The 25,878-nt window shown below is 51.5% G+C and overlaps 1 protein-coding gene across 36 annotated transcripts in view; it reads left to right on the top strand.

The window, feature by feature from the left end:
- The window catches only part of DMBT1 (deleted in malignant brain tumors 1), a 74,819-nt gene that overhangs the window by 4,012 nt on the left and 44,929 nt on the right, over positions 1–25,878 (top strand). For 4 of the 36 annotated variants that reach the window (XM_088791769.1, XM_088791765.1, XM_088791787.1 and 1 more), the window contains exons 2-16: positions 644–703; positions 2,594–2,623; positions 10,246–10,290; positions 10,939–11,268; positions 12,230–12,259; positions 13,024–13,074; positions 14,202–14,231; positions 14,997–15,047; positions 17,008–17,058; positions 18,185–18,205; positions 18,968–19,018; positions 20,976–21,026; positions 22,153–22,173; positions 22,936–22,986; positions 24,915–24,965. In XM_088791769.1, coding sequence (XP_088647895.1) covers positions 644–703; positions 2,594–2,623; positions 10,246–10,290; positions 10,939–11,268; positions 12,230–12,259; positions 13,024–13,074; positions 14,202–14,231; positions 14,997–15,047; positions 17,008–17,058; positions 18,185–18,205; positions 18,968–19,018; positions 20,976–21,026; positions 22,153–22,173; positions 22,936–22,986; positions 24,915–24,965 — 924 coding nt within the window. The remainder of the gene's footprint in view (positions 1–643; positions 704–2,593; positions 2,624–10,245; positions 10,291–10,938; positions 11,269–12,229; positions 12,260–13,023; positions 13,075–14,201; positions 14,232–14,996; positions 15,048–17,007; positions 17,059–18,184; positions 18,206–18,967; positions 19,019–20,975; positions 21,027–22,152; positions 22,174–22,935; positions 22,987–24,914; positions 24,966–25,878) is intronic. The other 32 variants (XM_088791775.1, XM_088791771.1, XM_088791767.1 and 29 more) reach the window with 23 other exon arrangements.

Below are 25,878 nucleotides of genomic sequence, written 5' to 3'. Positions count from 1 at the left end.
CACCTAGAGTAGCCAGATATAGCACATACAAATATAAGACACCCAATTAAATTTGAGTTTTGGATTAAAAAATGTTTTCTTAAGTATAAGTATATCCCATGTAATATTTGGAATATACTTATACTGAAGAAGTACTCATTATTTATCTGAAAATCAAATTTAATTGAGTGTCCTGGATTTTATCTGGCAACCATACTTTCACCCCATTTTTTCTTGACATATGTCTATGACTCCTCCCAAATCTAGTTGACAAAGCTACTTCTCTCTGGTTCCTCCTGCCCTTCGCCCAAGCACATGAATTGCCCCGTCTGAGAGTTCCATGCCCCCTCCACTCTGTGTTCTTCACAGGCCAAGAACAAATTGCCAGTCTGGTAGCCGAGCAGCCTCTGAGCTCCAGAGGACTGAGCCTTACCCTCCATGATGGATCCCTCCTTTCCCCCCCAGCTTTTAACCCAGTGCCTCATGTGCAGTCAGAGATTAGTCCCTATTTGCTGAGTGAATTAATTAATGAGTGACAGGCCCAGCTAACCCTCCAAAGTGCAGTGTGATGCACTCCCTCCCTTGCTCCTATTAGCAAGGGCATCAGATTTAATGCTTGTTTTCAGCAGAGCTCTCAACTGGCCTTTTGTCTTTGTATTTTCAGTAACATCAAAAACAGAAGACATCACGGAACCCGTTTTTAAGGAGACACAGAGGCCAACTGGTAAGGCTATCTAAACTCTGGGACTGGTGGTTGTGGGGCCCAAGGCCACCCGGGGTCAAGGACTTAGGAAGGACTATTGCAGAGAATTCTGCTGGGTTTTAGATGTAGGACAGGAAGTACATCCTCTGATGGGGTCCACCTGGGCCCTCAGCCTCTTCTTTGCGAGGTTCCACACTGGCCAGAAGTCAGGCCCTGAGTCTCCATGCCAGCCTCTGCCTAGCCATCCATACCTCTTTCCTAAGACCTCTGCCCCACCCCCCACTCCAGTCTGCCTCACTGGGTGTCCCGCGAGGGTTACAGCCAGTCAGCGAGACAACAGAAGCAGGTGGGGACAGCAGCAACTAACTGAGGCTCTCTGGATATCATCACTTTTTTTTTCTTTTTTTCTAGAATTTGTAACAAGTCTTGGGGAAATGGCCAATACCCCTGCCTCAGTCAATGCTTTAAATGGTAGCTTTTTCTGCTCACTATTTCCTCATCTGATTATGGCCCTGCCTGTGCAAAAGTACAGACCATGATTTGGAGCAAATAACTCAAATGTTATAAAAATATATACCAGGAGGCAGAATAGTAAAATGGAAACGGTTTAAGAGCACCTGTCTGAGTACAAATCCTACCCCTATCACTTACTAGTCAGTTGATCTTCGGTCACCTTCCTGAGCCTCAGTTTCCCCACAGGGCTGTTTTGAGGGTTAACTATATATGTATATATATACTCAAAATCGTCTGCCATGATTAACCTTTAAGAATCAGCACCCCTGGGGTGGGTGTAAGGGAAAAGAGATGTCACAAGTGTAGAATTTTGAGGGGCACGGATATGAGCATTTTAGAAGATCTCTCCTTGACAGGTAGACACCTAGAGCATCGCTCTGCTTTCTGAGTGGGGCGTCATCCCTGGCACAGTGCTGGGCATACGATGGGCACTTCCCACTGGCGGGGGAAAGGGGTGTGCCATGGGCACAACGAGCATTTCATGGTTGGAACGGGACTTGAGTGGTCAGGCCAGAGGCAGAAGTGGGACCTGAAAGTGGCGTTGCCACAAAGGCCCCTCAAAACACAAGGTTGGCCAAACTCCGCTGAAGAGGCAGGGAAGTTTAGCTTGTTAAGTTCAAACGCTAAAACACGCTAAGGAATCTTTCATTGCCCTGATTTTCTGGGTCCTCGATCACTGTGAAGGGCTCTGAATCACACCCAATCCCACTACCTTGGCCTGCAGAAGGAACAGACAGGGAAATCTCTATGCCTCCCTCTAGATTTGGCCTTGAGACTGGTAAACAGAAGGAGCTGGGGTCGGGGCCAAGTGGAGACTGTGCCAGATTGCACATTGCTTAATGCCGTCACCACACACGGTGCCCCAGGAACCCTGGCACAGGACTCTGTTTTCTTAACTATGGAGTGAAAATTTCTCCAGGTGAGGGTCAGAAGGAACAGGCTATCTTATTTACTTATAAGATATTTACTTATTTAGGGGAGCCTCTGAGTGGCTATACCCAGTGATGAGTCCGCTCCCATTTCAGATGAGGGTAGATTCAACGGCCACCTAGAATCCTTGACAACCAGTGTGAACTGACTTCTCTTACCCAGAACCTTCTTTCTAAGCCTAGATAACATCCTGTGACTATAAACTGCAGCGTTAGGGGGCCTGGCGAAGACATGTACTTTATTACATTTAAAATAACTGAACATCCCATATCCAACCCACTTGTTCTAACCTACAATTGCAAACGCCCCAAACCCTGTGAGCAAGCAGGTGGGAGGCACAGAAACCCAAGATTGAACCACAGCGCCCCCTGGCAGAACTGTAACGTAAAGCCCGAGCCAATGCCGTAAATGCAGGTCGTTTACAATCGGCAGGACCTCCTTTCTAAGATGCGTTTGGTTTCTTTCCAGGTCGGCGGATCCTCTGGAGTACAGACAATGGTATGACCTTTTAACACTTGTATTCCTGGCGTTTTGCTCACTGGCTGGGTCAGCCAGTTCTGCTGCTGCTGTTGGCTAGTTGAGGCTGAGTGCATTCTTGGCCACGGGGCTAGAACCTACCTGCCCTTTGCAATGCAGAGGTGGAGACAGACGGAGGGGTCAAGGAGTGCTGAGACCGTAGGCATGTCCCATGTGTCATTCTCCTGTTTTCTCTCTGCCTCTTGGTCATTCATTGCATGGGGTTAACTTTAGCTTGGCTGCAGGAGAGATTGGGGGGTGGGGAAAGTCAGTGCCTCTTCTCGCAGCGAATGACAGTTATCTTGAAGATAGCTAACGTCGCCCAAGCACCTGCTATGTACTCTGGGCAAAATTATTTGCATGCACCAAATGAGTTAATATATATATAAAAGCATTTAAAATACTACCTGGCACGTAATAAGTACTCAACTAATGCACATAGTAAGTACTGTTATTACAAAATTGTCCCAATACTTTGAGGTAAGTAGTTTTATTATCCCCATTTTGCAGATGGGGAAGCCGGGGCCTAGGGAGGTGACTAGTCAATAGTTATATGTCTAAGATCATGTGGTGGCTAAGAGGCCGGGCAGAGATTTGAACCCAGAGATTTGCCTTTGCCTCTGCCCACGCTTCTTACTAAGTGCACCCATCTTTCCTCATTCTCTGCAGGGAGAGCACACACACTTTACACCAAATTTCATATGTCAGCGTCCTTCCTGTGCTCACTTAGGACAGCTGACCCTGCCATTCAGTTCTTGGCTCTCTTGAGGCCAAGCCCTGCCCTTTTGGAGCGTGTCCTGAGAGTCCAGAAATAGCCTGGGAGAAGCTTACGGGATAGCTGTCTGGTGATTGACACACAGCAAGGGACAGGCTGAGGCAGAGAGACTGAGAGCTCTTCTGCAGGGACCCTTCGCAGGAGTGACCAGAAAGGGGCAGCGAGGAGAACAGGAGAAGCCCACAATGCACCTTGGGAAGTCCTTAGAAACAGTCCAGTTGGCCTCTCCTCCTTTCCCTGAACTTCCGCCCCTCACAACAACCACAGCCACCACCTGCCCCCTTATTTTCCATCCCATTCCAACCTCTCTGGTCATTTCCTGGCCACATATTTCTCATCACCTCAAACTCACCATTGAAAAGCCACAGCCAGGATTTAGCTGCCGCCGCCAGGATGTTGACCTGGAGCCCTCAGGACCCGCCGCCTGCTTTCCTGGCATAACCCGTGTGGGTGACTGAGCAGGATCACGTCAGGAGGGAAGGTGGTGACCACCGACTCCCCGTCGCATCCACCTTTACGGTGGGAACCAGGTCTCTAAGCCCCTCACAGGAGGTGTGAAAGGCAGCTCGAGGCCCACTCTTAGACAAATGCCATCTTGCACTTGATGGGAGTGGAAAGTACACTGAGGCCTGTTGAGCAGTGACTTGAACATATCTGTGCTTTATAAGGATAGAACTTGGGAGTCTGGGTGAGTTCGAGGATTCCTGTCAGTACAGGAATGGGCACAGAGTGGGTTCTCCATAAATGCCGTTTGAGTGAGCGAATGTGGATGGATAAGAGAAAAGGAAGGGCAGGGGTCGGGGGGGTCAGCTGGGAGGCCCCTGGAGCAGGCCAGGCGCAAGAGAAGGAAGATCTAACCTAATAAAATGGCGATGGGAATAAAAGGAAAAAAAGAGCCTGGTGATAAGTTGGACATAAGAGGTGAGGAGAAGGAGGAATCAAATGTGACAACCGAATTTCCAACACAGTTGATGTGGAGTTGGTGACACCGTTGATTCCAATGGAGAAAAAGCGTTGTGTGAAGTGTGGGGTGATGAGGTGGGACGTCCAGGAGGCCACTGAAAACGGTGGTGTCAGGTTTGGGGCTGGGGTTGTCAGGACTGGTCAGCACTGGAGAGGTGGACGTGGGGGTCCTCTTTCTGGAAAGCTCTCAGAGTATGTGAGTAGGTCCTTCAAGGGGAAAGATAGAGTGCGAAGAGGGCTGATATAGCGCTTGGGAGAGGAGTAATGTAAGGTCTTCAGAGAGGAGAGAAGTCAGTGAAGGAGGCGGAGCAGTTGTCAGAGAAAGGAGCAGAATAGTGAACTCTGGGGGGTGAAAGCCAGGGGAAGGGGGGCAGGGTGAGAGTGAAGAGGAGGGCGTCCTGCCGTGTCAATGCAGGTTTCCCTCTGAGGCTGGTGAACCGATCGGTGTCAGGGCCGGTGGAGGTCCTGTACCAAGGCTACTGGGGCACTGTGTGTGACGATGGCTGGGACGTCCAGAATGCAGATGTCGTCTGTCGGCAGCTCGGCTGTGGCCATTCGGTGTCAGCCCTGGGTGGGGCCCACTTTGGTCAGGGCTCAGGGAACATTCTCTTGGGTGATGTGTACTGCACGGGATGGGAGCCCTACCTATTGAGCTGTCCCCACAGTGGGTGGGACAACCATGAATGTGGACACAGGGAAGACGCCGGAGTCATGTACTCAGGTAGTGCAGATATCACCTTGCACTGTCACCTGTGCCCCTTTGGGGACAGGAACTCCAGCTCTCTTTAACATGGAGGCACATATGCGCAATGCTTTGCAGTTTACCCCTAAGTCATATCTTATTTGGTGTTAGAGGGCAGGTATTGCCGTCCCTTTTCACAGATAAAGAAATGGAGACTCAGAGGGCAAATGACTTGCCTAAAGTCATAAAGCTGGGAGGTGGTAGAGGCAGGTATCAATCTCAGTCTCCTTCAGAGCTTGCTGAGGCAATCATGCAGGGGACTTGTTCCAATGGGCAGCGTCATGACCATCCCTGGCCTGGCAGGTCCAAATACCTTCCTATATGACACCTTCTCCTCCTTGTCAAGGTGGGGGACAAGGGTTGGGGACTTCTGATCCTTAAAACTGAAATCTATGCCAAAATCAAACATTGGAGTAACTAATGTTCTCTTTATTGGGGCTTAAACGACGAGCAAAAGATGGTTACACCCTCAGTGGAAAAGAAAAAATTCTCCCTGATTCGACGTGGTAGATCCCAGGGCTGCTTTTCTCCTTTGTTCACAGAGTGCTGGTAGGTGTTCAAGCACAAAAGGGTCCTTTAATCCACACAGAACCCGGAGGATGCTGCCCGTTGCGTGTCCCCCAAATGGGAGCTTCTAGTTAAGCTGTGCATCTTTAGAGCAGCCTCTGGCATTTGCTGTGTGGACTGGTGTGTGCACATGCCACCACACATAGCAAGTGACCCCAGTAATCCAACCACCACATGAGAATGGCTTCCCCAAGAGAGTGTGGCCCTCCAAGCAGTCATTTTGGTTTATTTTGGCATTTGGCGCTGCATCTCTAGAAACTGTCTTTCTTCCTAGTTGGGGGCACCTTCTCAGGAACATCTCAGTGAGGGTAGATATTTGCTACTTGAGGGTGTGTTTGAGCCATAGAACTCGTCAACTGGTATTTGAGGTCCAAGCTTGTGACTAAGGTGGGGCTGTTAATTGACTGGGTGATTTTCTGGATGGAGACTCTGGAAGCAGAGCAGGTGGGGGGATGTTGACAGGAGCAAAGGATGTCCCTGGTGTCATCCCAGCATTGAATGAGGGCCAGGAAAGTGGCAGGGAAATGAGTCCTGTTTCATAAGGAAGAAACATCACCTTTTAGCATCCAGCATCTTGTTTCAGAGCCAAGGAGTAGAGGGTCAATTCTCTTTAAATGAGAGCCAACATCAGATGGCCTCTTCTTCCCTCTGCATTGTAACTTCTTTCCTTACCATGGAGGGGCCCCTGATAACAACTGTGGAAGGTAATGTTTGTTACGTGGGATCCCAGTGGACTCATTACCCCACTGCACCCTGATCCACAAGAGAGGCACAAGGTGTAAAAGATGGGGGTGCTCAGCTTCCAAGTGGGGGTGCCTCTGAACAAGGCTGCAGGCCTGAATGGATATCACTTCCATGGACCATGTCCCTGAGATTAAGGAAGAATCAACCTACAGATGCATCTTGAAGGAGCTCCAAGGTGGACGTTGGTGTCCTATCTTCAGGGGCTTCTGTCACGCATGCTCGGTGTACGCCCCTCAGTGCACACCTCACCAGTCCATGATGACCCCTGGCCAGGCTGAGGTGCTGAGTCTCTGGCTATAGGGCCTAGAGAGGCAAGTGCAAACGTGCTGGGCAACACCCTTGCCTGTGCCCTGTCCTGAGCCCATTTCAGCCTACTTTTGTTCTTCCTCAGTAGAGAAGGACCATGGACTTCAGCCTGTGGGCAGCAGAAGTTCCGTGCATCACCTTGGGGTGCCTCCAGTGAGAAAGCTGGGAGGTACAGTCAATACAGCCTGAGGTTCTGGCAGCCTGGGCTTTGGGAAGGAAAGTCATGGCCCATTTCCCATGGGAAACGGCAGTAGGACAAGAGAAGGACAGTCTCCACACCAAGGCCCCTCCCTAGGGCTCATCACGGATCAGTTGGGAGTCCTAATGATATGCCTGTCAGGCATTTCTGTTCCTTGGGCTTTATGTTTTCCTGTTTCTAAGGCCAATGAGGCGAGGCCTGACTTCACCTTCTCTTTCTATTTCCTTTGATTAAGGACACAGATGTCACTAGATCTGAGGATAATATTGCGTTATTCCAACTTAGCCATGTCTCTACCCAAGATTCTTCATTGCAGCAGCTATAAGATGAAAACCTGCTGCTCTCTGCAGTCATTTCCCCTGAGAACCCTGCTATGTATTAGGGTACTGGATGGACCTGACAAGACTTTTCGTACAACTAGTCCAGACAGGGGTGCAAGCAATGGGTTGGGGGGGCTTGGCTAACTGCCTATGACACAAGACTGCAGATAGGACTTATCTAGAGCTGTTAGAAACTCTACTGGGGTTGGAGGTAGGGGTCACACTTCTTCCAGATCCCAAAAGACCTCAGATAGACGTAAAAGCCCAGTAGATAATTCAGACAAAAACTGAGTGCTCTGGTTGCAGTAGGTTAAGAGTAGCTCTCAAGTGATCTTCTCTTCAAGCTCCAGCACCAAGCAGGCTGTTTCTGGAGCCTTGGACAAGCACCAGAGCTCCTCGAAACAATTTCAAAACCAGAGGTTTAAAGCCAGAATCTTAATGGAGAAAGATTAGCAGCATTTCAACTAAAGTAAAAAGCAAGGCAAGTATGCTCTTCAGCCCCATGCTGTTAAAAATTGTACTAGCAATACTAGGCGATGCAATTAGACAGGAAAACTGAATTAGAAGCTTAAGCATGTGAAAATTATTTTTGCACCCATTCCCTGGAGCCCTGCATAAGTCACATGTGGGATGGTCAGAATTAGGCTCAGTAGGTTGATACAGAGATATTTCTCATCTAAAAATAGCCCTTTTAAAGTGAAAGAACTCAAGGCGAGACAGGTTTCTTGGCTTCTCCAAAGTTACACAGCAAGACAGATCAGAAATGACATCTACTATTAAATGGCACTCCTATTAAAAATGACAATGTGAATCACAGCACGTAAATATCCCTCTCTAACCTTCCCTAGGCTCTCTCTCTGCTTCTGAAGCTAGCTTGTGTTTGAGTGTGACAGGAGGAAGCTCAAGATTTGCCCTTCATTAGCCGAGCCCCTGTGAAGGGGGCCGAGGGAAGGGTCCCTGAGAGATGCTCCCTCACTGATCAGTGTGAGCCCTGGAGGCCTGATGAGTCATTCTGGGACTTTGCTCCTGTCTCAGGTCTTGGGCTGGTGTTGTTGGTATACAGGGGAGAGTGTGCAGGCAGCTGGGCTGCAGATGGGCCAGGTCGGCTCCAGGAAGTGCACGTTTCAGGCAGGGCTCAGGGCCAATTGTCCTGGATGACGTGAGATGCTCTGGGCATGAGTCCTACTGTGGAGCTGCCCTCACAGTGGCTGGAATTTGCACAACTGTAACCACGGGGAGGACGCCGGCGTCATCTGCTCAGGTGGGCCTCAAAGATCACCAGGCCTCTTTCTGGGGTGATGTTGCTGAGAACAAACACAGTTTCCTTTACGGACCCTCACCCAAGCCTCATAGCATCATCTCTGAGCCTGTAGTTTATCCCAGGGCAGCTGGCAGCCAGGGTACTTTGTCACGTGCTCTACTTACAGACTTAGGTCAGTTACTACGTGTCACATGCATCTTGCAGGTGTAGCCCGAGTTCTGTTTTGAATGACTATGGCACCCGTGTTCATACACACGGTCAAGCGTTCTGAGGGCAGAGCAGGCCTTTGCATGTGCCCAAGTAGTGCGAACTTACCTCCCATCCTGGAGTTCAGCTTGGGCGTTCTTCACAGGGCACAGTCATTTTTGAGGGGCCAGGGAGGGTTGGTGGGCAACACCCCTCTACTGTGATTTTATTCCTTTCAGCTCTACTGGCTGCCAAAGCAGAAGAGAGGATGCTAGAGCACAGCGTTCATTACGCAATATTGTGAGGAAAGTTCTGGAGAAGGGAAAGTGTGAGATGGAATGCTAATGAGCCCGTTAGGACCTCGGGGCGTGTGGAGGGAAGCCTGGGAAACCAACCAGAAACTCTAGACAGCCTCAATGTCATCATACTTCAAGGCAGAAAAATTAGGGTCTACCTGAAACTATTTCTTTGGACCATTCTATGATAAACATTTGGTGTCAATGCACAGCCTGTGGTGCCCTGTCCCAGAAGTGACACTGGTTTTCCTCTTCAGGAACCTAAGCCTTCAGAGTCAGTGAGGCAGGCACTGGCAGTGTCCATGCACGGGGCACGTGGGAAACATCAGCTTGGCCTGTATCTTGGCATAGATACTCGGCAACTGTCTTCATCCTTGGATCAGGGGTGAAGGGGCAGGGCTCGTGTATGCTTTGTGTCTGACTTCCCTTGACTTCCTCACAGCTACTCAGTCCCAGATCACATTCTGGCCAGGTGAGTCGCCGGCATCCTTACTCAGGATGTCCCTTTACTAGCTGCCCATCCGACACACTATGATTGAATGACTCCTCTTGGAGGCGGGCACCCAGGGGCACAGGATTTTGGCTGTAGGTCACGGAGAATGACAGCAGTGGTTCTGAAGTAGGTAGGGGACTCCCCAGGCTACAACCCGTCCTGCATCCGGCTCACTTTTCACCAACTCCGTTGATACTGTCCCATGTGACTGGTGTCTCTGGTCAGAGAGGCGGCTCGTGTTTCATGAACCTTGGCCCAGTTAAAATTGATGCTACAGGAATGCTGTGAGGGAGTAGCCGTCCAGAACCCCTGTCTGTTTGCTGATTAGACTAGAGACAAGGCTGGCTGCTCTCCCTCCCTCAAAACTTGCCGCACCTTGAGATTCAGCAGGGTCACACATGCATCCAAAAATCGCAGAGACAGTGCCTAGGGGATTCCAAGGTGATAAGCGATTATGTTCCAGTGGGTCCCAGGACACGTGATTGGCTCCAGATCAGTTCACTGCGGGCCTTGCCTATTTTTGTCCAAGGTTCCGAGTCAGGAAAACAACCTCAGACTTCCCAGTAATTTCATGGCTCAGTTGAGGAACTTCCTCCCAGATGACCTAGGGCAGAAGATGGCTTATGCCTCCCACACACGTGACAAGTGACAGATGGCACATGTGCAATTGTCACGATGCCCACCAACAGTTTTTGCAGTGCATTCTTTCTGTGAGGCCTAACACTGGCTCTTGTCTTTCTCGCCACTTCCAGACTTCTGGTACACCTCATCCACAAGTGGAATGCCAAGCACAACAGGTAAGTATCACTGTCCAACCTTCCATGGGCTCTGTCTCTGCTTCTGAAGCTAGCTTGTGTTTGAGCGTGACAGGGGAGGCTCGGGGTGTGCCCTTCCTTAGCCTAGTCCCTGTGAAGGGGGCCGAGGGACGGGTCCCAGAGAGATGCTCCCTCACCGATCAGGGTGAGCCCTGGAGGCCTGATGAGTCATTCTGGGACCTGGCTCCTGTGCCGGTCTTGGGCTGGTGCTGGTGGTAACGGGGGAGAATGTGTGTCCTGCATCTGTCTGGCCAAGGTCCCTTCACATGCCGGAGCTTTGCCACAGCCAGCCGGGACAACACGGAGCCAAGCAACTGCCAAACCGGGGGATGGTGTTGGCCTGGCTTCAGAGCTCTGTGCCTCTACCATGGTTGTGGTGTGGCGATGGCAGGCCTGTTCTCATGTGTTGGAGTTTTGGGGTGCTTCCTGACATAGCGGCATCAGTAGACCTCAGAACGATGCCATGTGTCTGCTCCTTTCCCCTGATGAGGGTTAACCCCTGGCCCGGTCCTAACGTGTCCTGTTGCCCTGAGAACATTGGCTAAAAGAATGTACCCAGATTCTAGAAAATGCCTCTGACGTGATAGCTACAGACACACACTGAGGGGGTCCTCCTGTGCCGCACTCTAGGGTTCGGGACCAAATCGAGTTTGGCTCTGAGGCTGGTGAACGGAGGTGACCGGTGTCAGGGCCGGGTGGAGGTCCTGTACCAGGGCTCGTGGGGCACCGTGTGTGACGACAACTGGGACACCAACGACGCCAACGTGGTGTGCAGGCAGCTGGGCTGCGGCTGGGCCAGGTCGGCTCCAGGAAGTGCCCGTTTCGGGCAGGGCTCAGGGCCAATTGTCCTGGATGACGTGAGATGCTCGGGGCACGAGTCCTACCTGTGGAGCTGCCCACACAATGGCTGGAACTCGCACAACTGTAACCACGGGGAGGACGCCGGCGTCATCTGCTCAGGTGGGCCTCAAAGATCGTGGGCGTCCTTCTGGGGTGACGTTGCTGAGAACAAACTCACTTCCCTTTAGGGACCCTCACCCACACCCCAGAGTGTCATCTTGGAGCCTGTAGTTTATCCCAGGGCAGGTGGCAGCCAGGGTAGCTTGTCACGTGCTCTACTTGTAGACTCAGCTCGGTTACTACGTGCCACACGCATCTTACAGGCATCGTCCGAGTTCGGTTTTGAGGTGACTATGGCGCCCGTGTTCACACACGGGGTTAGGCTTTCTGAGGGCAGAGCAGGGGCCTTTTCCCTTGACCACAGTAGGGGGGGCTCACCTCCCATCCTGGAGTTCACCTCGGGCGTTCTTCTCAGGGCACGGTCGTTTTTGAGGGGCCAGGAAGGGTTGGTGGGCAACACTCCTCTACGATGACTTCATTCCTTTGGGCTCTCCCGGCTGCAGCGCAGAAGACAGGATGCTACGGCACAGCGTTCGTTCTGCGATATTGTGAGGAGAGGTTGGGAGAAGGGAAAGTGTGAGATGGGATGCTAATGAGCCCGTTAGGACCTTGGGGAGTGTGGTGTGGGGCCTGGGGAACCAACCAGAAAGTCTTAGACAGTCTCAATTTTATCATACCTCAAGGCAGAAAAACTGGGGTCTACCTCAAACTATTTTTCGGACCACTCTGTAATAAACCTTTGGTGTCAGTACCCAGGCTGTGGTTCTCTGTCCCTGAAGTGACACTGGTTTTCCTCTGCGGGATCCTACGCCTGCAGGGTCAGTGAGGCAGGCACCGGCAGTGGACAGAGCACAGAGAGGCTCTGGGTGGGCACTGGCAGTATCCACGCACGGGGCACGTGACAGGCATCAGCTTGGCCTGAATCTCGCCATAGTCGGCGAGTGTCTTCATCCTTGGATCAGGGGTGAAGGGGCAGGGCTCGCGTACGCTTTGTGTCTGACTTTCCTTCTCTTCCTCTCAGCTGCTGAGACCCAGACCACATTCTGGCCAGGTGAGTCACCGGCATCCTTACTCAGGATGTGCCTTTACTAGCTGCCCATCCGACACGCTATGATTGAATGACTGCTCTTGGAGGCGGGCACCCAGGGGCACAGGATTTTGGCTGTAGGTCACGGAGAATGACAGCAGTGGTTCTGAAGTAGGTAGGGGACTCCCCAGGCTACAACCCGTCCTGCATCCAGCTCACTTTTCACCCACTCCGTTGATACTGTCCCATGTGATTGGTGTCTCCGGTCAGAGAGGCGGCTCGTGTTTCATGAACCTTGGCCCAGTTAAAATTGATGCTACAGGAATGCTGTGAGGGAGTAGCCGTCCAGAACCCCTGTGCATTTGCTGATTAGACTAGAGACGAGGCTGGCTGCTCTCCCTCCCTCAGAGCTAGTGACTCCTTGAGATCTGAGGGTCACAGGTGCATCTAAAAATGTCAGAGACAGTGCCCTGTGTACGGCCAGGTGACAAGCGATTATGTGCCTGTCAGGACCAGGACACGCGATTGACTCCAGGTCCAATTTCCACGGGCCCTGACTCTGTTGAAGCTTCACAGTCAGGAAATGACCTCCGACTTGGCAGTGACTTCGTGGCCTAGGTGAGGGCCTTCCTATCAGATAACCTAGCTGAGCTCACAGCTTGTGCCCCACGCAGACGACTAAGGAGCAGGATGCACATGTGGAATTGTCAGGATGGTCACCAACAGTTTCTTCAGTGAGTTGTTTCTGTGAGGCCTGACTCTGGTCTTGTCCTTCTCGCCACACTCAGATTTCTGGACCAGCACATCGACACCTCAAACGACAATGCCAAGCACAACAGGTAAATATCCCTGTCCATCCTTCCATGGGCTCTGTCTCTGCGTCTGAAGTAAGGTTGAGTCTGAGATTGATAAACGGAGACTCTGGGTTTACCCATCCTTAGCCTAGTCCCTGTGGAAAGGGTTATGGGGCGGGTTCTCTGACGACCAGGTTGACGTGTAATATAGCGGGCAGCTATCGCTGTCAGTGGGCAGGTGTCAGCAGAGATCTTCCACCATTTATCAGTGTAAGCCCTGAGTCCTCCAGACTCATTCTGGGACCGGTCCTTGCTCAGGCCATGGCTAGTACCGTTGGGGTACAGGTGAGAGTCAGTACCGATTTGTGTGGCTTTAGTCCCATCACCTGCTTGAGCTTTGCCAGGACCAGCCAGGGCTCACAGGAGCCACTAAGTACTGAACAGGGGGAGCGTGTTGACCTTTCCGTGGAGGTCGGGGCTCCACCCTTGGTGTGTCCCATGTGTGGGGATGGCAGTCCGTCTCTCATTCATCAGAGGTCACGGGTACATCCATACACTGGAACCTCCATAGACCTCCCAGGACACGACGTGTCTGCTCCTTTCCGGTGATGCAGGTGACCTTCTGACCGGGGTGTGTGACCAGGAAAAGTGCTCGAAACACGCCTGAGGCCTGTGAGATTATGACACAGCACAGTGACCATTTATGAAACACAGAGAAGTAGGCAGGGAGAGGTGAAGTTTGAGTGTCAGCGACCAGGGAATGGAATGCTTGGGTAGTGTGGCCTGACCCATGGGAAAAAATAAAGAAACCATTATAAAGCCACATTGTCTTCACACATCATGGCAGATTTGGGGGCTACCTCATCGTATTTCTTTGGCCCGTTCTGTGATAAACGCTTGGTGTCAATGCATAGGCTACAGTGCCCTGTCCTAGAAGACACTGTTTTTCCTATTCGGGAAACTGAGCCCTCAGACTCAGCAAGGCAGACACTGGCAGGGGACAGAGGACAGAGAAGCTGTGGGTGGGCGCTGGCCGTGTCCATGCACAGGGCACATGAGAGGCCAAGCTCGGTGTGTATAGGCTGAGTGTCTTCAACCTTGGATTTCGTGTGTGTGTGGTGGGGGTGTGAAATTCTGTGTTTTGTGTCTGACTTTCTTTCTCTTCCAAACAGATACGGAGAGTCCGTCCACTATCTGGGCAGGTGAGTTTCCCGCATTCTTACTTGATGTCCCTTTACCAGCTGCAAAACCAACACACTGTGATTGAACGACTGCTCTAGGATGCAGGCAACAAGGAAAATATGATTTTGGCCCTCGGTCAATGAGAATGAGGGCAGTGCTTCTGAACTAGACATGAACTACCCAGGCTCCAAAGCATTCTGTATCCAGCTAAGATTTCACTCATCCGTTGATACTGTCCCATATAACTGGCTTCTAAGGTCAGGGTAGCAGCTTCGTGATTCATGAACTTGGCCCTGTTAGAATTGGCAGAAGAAGAATGCTACGGGTAATAGCCCTTGATAACCCCTGACCGTTCACTGATTGGACATGAGACAAGGTGGCTTCGCTGCCTCCCTCAGAGCTTGCTTTACCTTGACATTCAGCAGGATCGTATGTGCATCCCAGAATGGCAGAGACAGTGTCCAGGGGATGGCAGGGTGAGAAGCGATTATGTTCCTGGTGTCCCAGGACTCGTGAGTGGCTCCAGGTCAGCTCACCCAGGGCCCTGACTCCTTCAGTCCAAGTTTCAGAGTCTGGGCAACCCACTCAGACCTGCCAGTGATTTTGTGGGTCAGTTGAGGGCCTCCTCCCAGATGCCCTAGCAGAGAAGACGGCTCGTGCACCACACACAGGTGGCAAGTGGCAGATTGTACATGTGTAATTGTCACGATGCCCACCATCAGTTTCTTCAGTGAGTTCTTTCTGTGAGGCCTGACGCTGGCTCTTGTGTTTCTCGCCACTTCCAGATTTCTGGACCACCTCATCCAGAAGTGAAACGACAATGCCAACCACAACAGGTAAGTATACCTCTCCAACCTTCCATGGGCTCTCTCTCTCTGCTTCTAAAGACAGGTGGGGTTTGAGAGTGATAAAAGAAGATTACGGTAATACCCATAGTTATCCTAGTCCCCCTCGTGGACGGGACAGGAGGCGGGGTCTCTGACCAGCAGGTTGACATGTAATATAAAGGGCAGCTTGTGGTCAGTGGGACTCTGGGTATAGGTCAGCAGAGATCTTCCACCATTTATCAGCGTAAACCCTGAATCCTCCAGAGTCATTCCGGGATCGGGCCTGACTCAGGCTATGGCTGGTTCCCTTGGGGTATAGGTGAGAGTGTCAGTAGCGATTTGTGTGGCCAAAGTCCCATCACCTGCTTGAGCTTTGCCAGGACCAGCAGGGAACTCGCACGAGCCACCAAGTACTGAACAGGGGGAGTGTCTTGACCTTTCCGTGGAGGTCGGGGCTCCACTCTTGGTGTGCCCCGTGTGTGTGGGGATGGCAGTCCTTCTCTCGTTCATCAGTGGTCACGGGTACATCCATACACTGGAGCCCCCATAGACCTCCCAGGACACGATGTGTCTGCTCCTTTCCTGTGATGCAGGTGACTTTCTGACCGTGGTGTGTGGCCAGGAAAAGTGCCTGTAAGAACCCTAGGCCTGCGAGCTACAACACAGCACAGCTTTCTTTTACGAAATACAGAGAAGTAGGCAGGGGGAGGTAAAGTTTGAGTGTCAGCGGCCAGTGAATGTAAGTGTAATGGAAAGTTCGGGCATTGGGGAGTGTGTCATGACCCATGTGGAAAAACAAAGAAACCATTATAAAGCCACAATGTCTTCACACATCAAGGCAGAAATTGGGGTCTACCTCAACCCATTTCTTTGGACCATTCTGTGATAAACGCTTGGTGTCAATGCATAGGCTATGGTGCCCTGTCCCAGAAGTGACTGGTTTTCCTTTTCGGGAAACTAAGCCCTCAGGCTCAGCAAGGCAGGCAATAGCAGTTGACACAGGACAGAGAGGCTGTGGGCGGGCACTGGTAGTGTCCACGCACGTGGCACGTGAGAGGCTACAGCTCCGTGTGTATAGGCTGAGTGTCTTCACCCTTGGATTTTGTGTGTGTGCGGTGGGGGTGGTGAAACTTTGTACTTTGTGTCTGATTTTCCATCTCTTCCAAACAACACGGACACTCCGTCCACTATTTGGGCAGGTGAGTCTGCGGCATCCTTACTCAGGATATCCCTTCACTGGCTGCCTAACCAACACATTGTGATTGAACGACTGCTCTTGGAGGCAGGGACTCATGGTAACATGATTTTGGCCCTCGGTCACGGAGAACGAAGGCAGCGCTTCTGAACTAGACATGGGACTCCTAGACTCTAACCCGATTTGCATCCAGTGGAGTTTTCACTCAATTCATTGAAACTATCCCATGTAATTGGCTTCTAAGTTCGCAGAGGTGGCTTCGTGTTTCATGAACTTGGCCCTGTTAGAATTGGCAGACCAAGAATGCTATGGGAGAATAGCCGTCGATAACCCGTGAGCATTCACTGATTGGACATGAGACAAGGTGGCTTCGCTGCCTCCCTCAGAGCTTGCTGTGCCTTGACATGCAGCAGGATCGCATGTGCATCCATATATGGCAGAGACAGTGCCCAGGGGATGACAGGCTGATAAGTGATTATGTTCCTATGGGTCCAAGGACACGTGATTGGCTCCAGGTCCAATCACCATGGGCCCTGACTCCTTCTGTCCAAGTTTCAGAGTCCGGGCCACACTCTCAGACCTGACAGGGGTTTCATGGCTCAGTTGAGGGCGTTCCTCCCAGATGACCTAGCAGAGAAGACGGCTCGTGTCCCAACACAGGTTGCACTTGGCAGATGGCACATGTGGAATTGTCACGATGCCCACCAACAGTTTGTGCAGTGAGTTGTTTCTGTGAGACCTAAGTCTAGCTCTTGTGTTTCTCGCCACTTCCAGATTTCTGGACCACCTCATCCACAACTGAAACGACAATGCCAACCACAACAGGTAAGTATACCTCTCCAACCTTCCATGGGCTCACTTTTTCTTCTGAAGTAAGGTTGAGTCTGAGATTGATAAACGAAGACTCTGGGTTTACCCATCCTTAGCCTAGTCCCTGTGGAAAGGGTTATGGGGCGGGTTCTCTGACGACCAGGTTGACGTGTAATATAGAGGGCAGCTATCGCTGTCAGTGGGCAGGTGTCAGCAGAGATCTTCCACCATTTATCAGTGTAAGCCCTGAATCCTCCAGACTCATTCTGGGACCGGTCCTTGCTCAGGCCATGGCTGGTACCGTTGGGGTACAGGTGAGAGTCAGTACCGATTTGTGTGGCTTTAGTCCCATCACCTGCTTGAGCTTTGCAGGACCAGCTGGGGCTCACAGGAGCCACGAAGTACTGAACAGGGGGAGCGTGTTGACCTTTCCGTGGATGTCGGGGCTCCACCCTTGGTGTGTCCCATGTGTGGGGATGGCAGTCCTTCTCTCATTCATCAGAGGTCACGGGTGCATCCATACACTGGAGCCTCCATAGACCGCCCAGGACACGATGTGTCTGCTCCTTTCCAGTGATGCAGGTGACTTTCTGACCGGGAGTGGTGGCCAGGCAAAGTGCTCGAAACACGCCTCAGGCCTGTGAGATTATGACACAGCACAGTGTTCATTTATGAGACACAGAGAAGTAGGCAGGGAGAGGTGAAGTTTGAGTGTCAGCGGCCAGGGAATGGAATGCTTGGGTAGTGTGGCCTGACCCATGGGAAAAAACAAAGAAACCATTATAAAGCCACATTGTCTTCACACATCATGGCAGATTTGGGGGCGACCTCACCGTATTTCTTTGGCCCGTTCTGTGATAAACGCTTGGTGTCAATGCATAGGCTACAGTGCCCTGTCCTAGAAGACACTGTTTTTCCTATTCGGGAAACTGAGCCCTCAGACTCAGCAAGGCAGACACTGGCAGGGGACAGAGGACAGAGAAGCTGTGGGCGGGCGCTGGCCGTGTCCATGCACAGGGCACATGAGAGGCCAAGCTCGGTGTGTATAGGCTGACTGTCTTCAACCTTGGATTTTGTGTTTGTATGTGGTAGGGTGTGAAATTCTGTGCTCTATGTCTGATTTTCCTTCTTTTCCAAACAGAAATCCCAACTCCATGGCCAGGTGAGTCACCAATATCCTTACTCAGGATGTCCCTTCACTAGCTGCCTATGAAACATACTGTGATTGAACAACTGCCTTAGTGGCAGGAACCTGGGGCACATGACTTGGCTCTCAGTCGCTGAGAGTGAAGGCAGTGATTCTGACCTAGATATGAACTATCCAGACTCCAAACTGTCCTGTATCCAGCTCAGTTTTCACTCATCCGTTGATACTGTCCCATGTAACTGGCTTCTAAGGTCAGACTAGAAGCTTCGTGTTTTATGAAGTTGGCCCTGTTAGAATTGGGAGAAGAAGAATGCTGCGGGTAATAGCCCTCAAACCCCTGACCTTTTACCGATTGGACATGAGGCAAGGTGGCTTCGCTGCCTCCCTCAGAGCTTGCTTTACCTTGACATTCAGCAGGATCGTATGTGCATCCCAGAATGGCAGAGACAGTGTCCAGGGGATGGCAGGGTGAGAAGCGATTATGTTCCTGGTGTCCCAGGACTCGTGAGTGGCTCCAGGTCAGCTCACCCAGGGCCCTGACTCCTTCAGTACAAGTTTCAGAGTCTGGGCAACCCACTCAGACCTGCCAGTGATTTCGTGGGTCAGTTGAGGGCCTCCTCCCAGATGCCCTAGCAGAGAAGACGGCTCGTGCACCACACACAGGTGGCAAGTGGCAGATTGTACATGTGTAATTGTCATGATGCCCACCAACAGTTTCTTCAGTGAGTTCTTTCTGTGAGGCCTGACGCTGGCTCTTGTGTTTCTCGCCACTTCCAGATTTCTGGACCACCTCATCCAGAAGTGAAACGACAATGCCAACCACAACAGGTAAGTATACCTCTCCAACCTTCCATGGGCTCTCTCTCTCTGCTTCTAAAGACTGGTGGGGTTTGAGAGTGATAAAAGAAGATTACGGTAATACCCATAGTTATCCTAGTCCCTGTGGACGGGACAGGTGGTGGGGTCTCTGACCAGCAGGTTGACATGTAATATAAAGGGCAGCTATTGTGGTCAGTGGGACTCTGGGTATAGGTCAGCAGAGATCTTCCACCATTTATCAGCGTAAACCCTGAATCCTCCAGAGTCATTCCGGGATCGGGCCTGACTCAGGCTATGGCTGGTTCCCTTGGGGTATAGGTGAGAGTGTCAGTAGCGATTTGTGTGGCCAAAGTCCCATCACCTGCTTGAGCTTTGCCAGGACCAGCAGGGAACTCGCACGAGCCACCAAGTACTGAACAGGGGGAGTGTCTTGACCTTTCCGTGGAGGTCGGGGCTCCACTCTTGGTGTGCCCCGTGTGTGTGGGGATGGCAGTCCTTCTCTCGTTCATCAGTGGTCACGGGTACATCCATACACTGGAGCCCCCATAGACCTCCCAGGACACGATGTGTCTGCTCCTTTCCTGTGATGCAGGTGACTTTCTGACCGTGGTGTGTGGCCAGGAAAAGTGCCTGTAAGAACCCTAGGCCTGCGAGCTACAACACAGCACAGCTTTCTTTTACGAAATACAGAGAAGTAGGCAGGGGGAGGTAAAGTTTGAGTGTCAGCGGCCAGTGAATGTAAGTGTAATGGAAAGTTCGGGCATTGGGGAGTGTGTCATGACCCATGTGGAAAAACAAAGAAACCATTATAAAGCCACAATGTCTTCACACATCAAGGCAGAAATTGGGGTCTACCTCAACCCATTTCTTTGGACCATTCTGTGATAAACGCTTGGTGTCAATGCATAGGCTATGGTGCCCTGTCCCAGAAGTGACTGGTTTTCCTTTTCGGGAAACTAAGCCCTCAGGCTCAGCAAGGCAGGCAATAGCAGTTGACACAGGACAGAGAGGCTGTGGGCGGGCACTGGTAGTGTCCACGCACGTGGCACGTGAGAGGCTACAGCTCCGTGTGTATAGGCTGAGTGTCTTCACCCTTGGATTTTGTGTGCGTGCGGTGGGGGTGGTGAAACTTTGTACTTTGTGTCTGATTTTCCATCTCTTCCAAACAACACGGACACTCCGTCCACTATTTGGGCAGGTGAGTCTGCGGCATCCTTACAGGATATCCCTTCACTGGCTGCCTAACCAACACACTGTGATTGAACGACTGCTCTTGGAGGCAGGGACTCATGGTAACATGATTTTGGCCCTCGGTCACGGAGAACGAAGGCAGCGCTTCTGAACTAGACATGGGACTCCTAGACTCTAACCCGATTTGCATCCAGTGGAGTTTTCACTCAATTCATTGAAACTATCCCATGTAATTGGCTTCTAAGTTCGCAGAGGTGGCTTCGTGTTTCATGAACTTGGCCCTGTTAGAATTGGCAGACCAAGAATGCTATGGGAGAATAGCCGTCGATAACCCGTGAGCATTCACTGATTGGACATGAGACAAGGTGGCTTCGCTGCCTCCCTCAGAGCTTGCTGTGCCTTGACATGCAGCAGGATCGCATGTGCATCCATATATGGCAGAGACAGTGCCCAGGGGATGACAGGCTGATAAGTGATTATGTTCCTATGGGTCCAAGGACACGTGATTGGCTCCAGGTCCAATCACCATGGGCCCTGACTCCTTCTGTCCAAGTTTCAGAGTCCGGGCCACACTCTCAGACCTGACAGGGGTTTCATGGCTCAGTTGAGGGCGTTCCTCCCAGATGACCTAGCAGAGAAGACGGCTCGTGTCCCAACACAGGTTGCATTTGGCAGATGGCACATGTGGAATTGTCACGATGCCCACCAACAGTTTGTGCAGTGAGTTGTTTCTGTGAGACCTAAGTCTAGCTCTTGTGTTTCTCGCCACTTCCAGATTTCTGGACCACCTCATCCACAACTGAAACGACAATGCCAACCACAACAGGTAAGTATACCTCTCCAACCTTCCATGGGCTCACTTTTTCTTCTGAAGTAAGGTTGAGTCTGAGATTGATAAACGAAGACTCTGGGTTTACCCATCCTTAGCCTAGTCCCTGTGGAAAGGGTTATGGGGCGGGTTCTCTGACGACCAGGTTGACGTGTAATATAGAGGGCAGCTATCGCTGTCAGTGGGCAGGTGTCAGCAGAGATCTTCCACCATTTATCAGTGTAAGCCCTGAATCCTCCAGACTCATTCTGGGACCGGTCCTTGCTCAGGCCATGGCTGGTACCGTTGGGGTACAGGTGAGAGTCAGTACCGATTTGTGTGGCTTTAGTCCCATCACCTGCTTGAGCTTTGCAGGACCAGCTGGGGCTCACAGGAGCCACGAAGTACTGAACAGGGGGAGCGTGTTGACCTTTCCGTGGATGTCGGGGCTCCACCCTTGGTGTGTCCCATGTGTGGGGATGGCAGTCCTTCTCTCGTTCATCAGAGGTCACGGGTGCATCCATACACTGGAGCCTCCATAGACCGCCCAGGACACGATGTGTCTGCTCCTTTCCAGTGATGCAGGTGACTTTCTGACCGGGAGTGGTGGCCAGGCAAAGTGCTCGAAACACGCCTCAGGCCTGTGAGATTATGACACAGCACAGTGTTCATTTATGAGACACAGAGAAGTAGGCAGGGAGAGGTGAAGTTTGAGTGTCAGCGGCCAGGGAATGGAATGCTTGGGTAGTGTGGCCTGACCCATGGGAAAAAACAAAGAAACCATTATAAAGCCACATTGTCTTCACACATCATGGCAGATTTGGGGGCGACCTCACCGTATTTCTTTGGCCCGTTCTGTGATAAACGCTTGGTGTCAATGCATAGGCTACAGTGCCCTGTCCTAGAAGACACTGTTTTTCCTATTCGGGAAACTGAGCCCTCAGACTCAGCAAGGCAGACACTGGCAGGGGACAGAGGACAGAGAAGCTGTGGGCGGGCGCTGGCCGTGTCCATGCACAGGGCACATGAGAGGCCAAGCTCGGTGTGTATAGGCTGACTGTCTTCAACCTTGGATTTTGTGTTTGTATGTGGTAGGGTGTGAAATTCTGTGCTCTATGTCTGATTTTCCTTCTTTTCCAAACAGAAATCCCAACTCCATGGCCAGGTGAGTCACCAATATCCTTACTCAGGATGTCCCTTCACTAGCTGCCTATGAAACATACTGTGATTGAACAACTGCCTTAGTGGCAGGAACCTGGGGCACATGACTTGGCTCTCAGTCGCTGAGAGTGAAGGCAGTGATTCTGACCTAGATATGAACTATCCAGACTCCAAACTGTCCTGTATCCAGCTCAGTTTTCACTCATCCGTTGATACTGTCCCATGTAACTGGCTTCTAAGGTCAGACTAGAAGCTTCGTGTTTTATGAAGTTGGCCCTGTTAGAATTGGGAGAAGAAGAATGCTACGGGAAATAGCCCTCAAACCCCTGACCTTTTACCGATTGGACATGAGGCAAGGTGGCTTCGCTGCCTCCCTCAGAGCTTGCTTTACCTTGACATTCAGCAGGACCGTATGTGCATCCCAGAATGGCAGAGACAGTGTCCAGGGGATGGCAGGGTGAGAAGCGATTATGTTCCTGGTGTCCCAGGACTCGTGAGTGGCTCCAGGTCAGCTCACCCAGGGCCCTGACTCCTTCAGTACAAGTTTCAGAGTCTGGGCAACCCACTCAGACCTGCCAGTGATTTCGTGGGTCAGTTGAGGGCCTCCTCCCAGATGCCCTAGCAGAGAAGACGGCTCGTGCACCACACACAGGTGGCAAGTGGCAGATTGTACATGTGTAATTGTCATGATGCCCACCAACAGTTTCTTCAGTGAGTTCTTTCTGTGAGGCCTGACGCTGGCTCTTGTGTTTCTCGCCACTTCCAGATTTCTGGACCACCTCATCCAGAAGTGAAACGACAATGCCAACCACAACAGGTAAGTATACCTCTCCAACCTTCCATGGGCTCTCTCTCTCTGCTTCTAAAGACTGGTGGGGTTTGAGAGTGATAAAAGAAGATTACGGTAATACCCATAGTTATCCTAGTCCCTGTGGACGGGACAGGTGGTGGGGTCTCTGACCAGCAGGTTGACATGTAATATAAAGGGCAGCTATTGTGGTCAGTGGGACTCTGGGTATAGGTCAGCAGAGATCTTCCACCATTTATCAGCGTAAACCCTGAATCCTCCAGAGTCATTCCGGGATCGGGCCTGACTCAGGCCATGGCTGGTTCCCTTGGGGTATAGGTGAGAGTGTCAGTAGCGATTTGTGTGGCCAAAGTCCCATCACCTGCTTGAGCTTTGCCAGGACCAGCAGGGAACTCGCACGAGCCACCAAGTACTGAACAGGGGGAGTGTCTTGACCTTTCCGTGGAGGTCGGGGCTCCACTCTTGGTGTGCCCCGTGTGTGTGGGGATGGCAGTCCTTCTCTCGTTCATCAGTGGTCACGGGTACATCCATACACTGGAGCCCCCATAGACCTCCCAGGACACGATGTGTCTGCTCCTTTCCTGTGATGCAGGTGACTTTCTGACTGTGGTGTGTGGCCAGGAAAAGTGCCTGTAAGAACCCTAGGCCTGCGAGCTACAACACAGCACAGTTTTCTTTTACGAAATACAGAGAAGTAGGCAGGGGGAGGTAAAGTTTGAGTGTCAGAGGCCAGTGAATGTAAGTGTAATGAAAAGTTCAGGCATTGGGGAGTGTGTCATGACCCATGAGGAAAAACTCACACATCAAGGCAGAAATTGGGGTCTACCTCAACCCATTTCTTTGGACCATTCTGTGATAAACGCTTGGTGTCAATGCATAGGCTATGGTGCCCTGTCCCAGAAGTGACTGGTTTTCCTTTTCGGGAAACTAAGCCCTCAGGCTCAGCAAGGCAGGCAATAGCAGTTGACACAGGACAGAGAGGCTGTGGGCGGGCACTGGTAGTGTCCACGCACGTGGCACGTGAGAGGCTACAGCTCGGTGTGTATAGGCTGAGTGTCTTCACCCTTGGATTTTGTGTGCGTGCGGTGGGGGTGGTGAAACTTTGTACTTTGTGTCTGATTTTCCATCTCTTCCAAACAACACGGACACTCCGTCCACTATTTGGGCAGGTGAGTCTGCGGCATCCTTACAGGATATCCCTTCACTGGCTGCCTAACCAACACACTGTGATTGAACGACTGCTCTTGGAGGCAGGGACTCATGGTAACATGATTTTGGCCCTCGGTCACGGAGAACGAAGGCAGCGCTTCTGAACTAGACATGGGACTCCTAGACTCTAACCCGATTTGCATCCAGTGGAGTTTTCACTCAATTCATTGAAACTATCCCATGTAATTGGCTTCTAAGTTCGCAGAGGTGGCTTCGTGTTTCATGACCTTGGCCCTGTTAGAATTGGCCAACCAAGAATGCGACGGGAGAATAGCCATTGATAACCCGTGAGCTTTCACTGATTGGACATGAGACAAGGTGGCTTCTCTGCCTCCCTCAGAGCTTGCTGTGCCTTGACATGCAGCAGGATCGCATGTGCATCCATATATGGCAGAGACAGTGCCCAGGGGATGACAGGCTGATAAGTGATTATGTTCCTATGGGTCCAAGGACACGTGATTGGCTCCAGGTCCAATCACCATGGGCCCTGACTCCTTCTGTCCAAGTTTCAGAGTCCGGCCCACACCCCCAGACCTGGCATGGGTTTCATGGCTCAGTTGAGGGCGTTCCTCCCAGATGACCTAGCAGAGAAGACGGCTCGTGTCCCAACACAGGTTGCATTTGGCAGATGGCACATGTGGAATTGTCACGATGCCCACCAACAGTTTGTGCAGTGAGTTGTTTCTGTGAGGCCTAAGTCTAGCTCTTGTGTTTCTCACCACTTCCAGATTTCTGGACCACCACATCCACAACTGAAACGACAATGCCAACCACAACAGGTAAGTATACCTCTCCAACCTTCCATGGGCTCACTTTTTCTTCTGAAGTAAGGTTGAGTCTGAGATTGATAAACGAAGACTCTGGGTTTACCCATCCTTAGCCTAGTCCCTGTGGAAAGGGTTATGGGGCGGGTTCTCTGACGACCAGGTTGACGTGTAATATAGAGGGCAGCTATCGCTGTCAGTGGGCAGGTGTCAGCAGAGATCTTTTGCCCTTTATCAGTGTAAGCCCTGAGTCCTCCAGACTCATTCTGGGACCGGTCCTTGCTCAGGCCATGGCTGGTACCGTTGGGGTACAGGTGAGAGTCAGTACCGATTTGTGTGGCTTTAGTCCCATCACCTGCTTGAGCTTTGCCAGGACCAGCCAGGGCTCACAGGAGCCACCAAGTACTGAACAGGGGGAGCGTGTTGACCTTTCCGTGGAGGTCGGGGCTCCACCCTTGGTGTGTCCCATGTGTGGGGATGGCAGTCCTTCTCTCATTCATCAGAGGTCACGGGTGCATCCATACACTGGAACCTCCATAGACCTCCCAGGACACGACGTGTCTGCTCCTTTCCGGTGATGCAGGTGACCTTCTGACCGGGAGTGGTGGCCAGGCAAAGTGCTCGAAACACACCTCAGGCCTGTGAGATTATGACACAGCACAGTGTTCATTTATGAAACACAGAGAAGTAGGCAGGGAGAGGTGAAGTTTGAGTGTCAGCGGCCAGGGAATGGAATGCTTGGGTAGTGTGGCCTGACCCATGGGAGAAAACAAAGAAACCATTATAAAGCCACATTGTCTTCACACATCATGGCAGATTTGGGGGCGACCTCACCGTATTCCTTTGGCCCGTTCTGTGATAAACGCTTGGTGTCAATGCATAGGCTACAGTGCCCTGTCCTAGAAGACACGGGAAACTGAGCCCTCAG

This window comes from Rhinolophus sinicus, chromosome 15 (assembly GCF_057876585.1).
Source record: "Rhinolophus sinicus isolate RSI-liver-muscle chromosome 15, RSI-T2T, whole genome shotgun sequence".
NCBI classification, from domain to species: domain Eukaryota; kingdom Metazoa; phylum Chordata; class Mammalia; order Chiroptera; family Rhinolophidae; genus Rhinolophus; species Rhinolophus sinicus.
The sequence above is the reverse complement of the archived record's forward strand: the minus strand, read 5'-3'. Positions and strand labels throughout refer to the sequence as shown.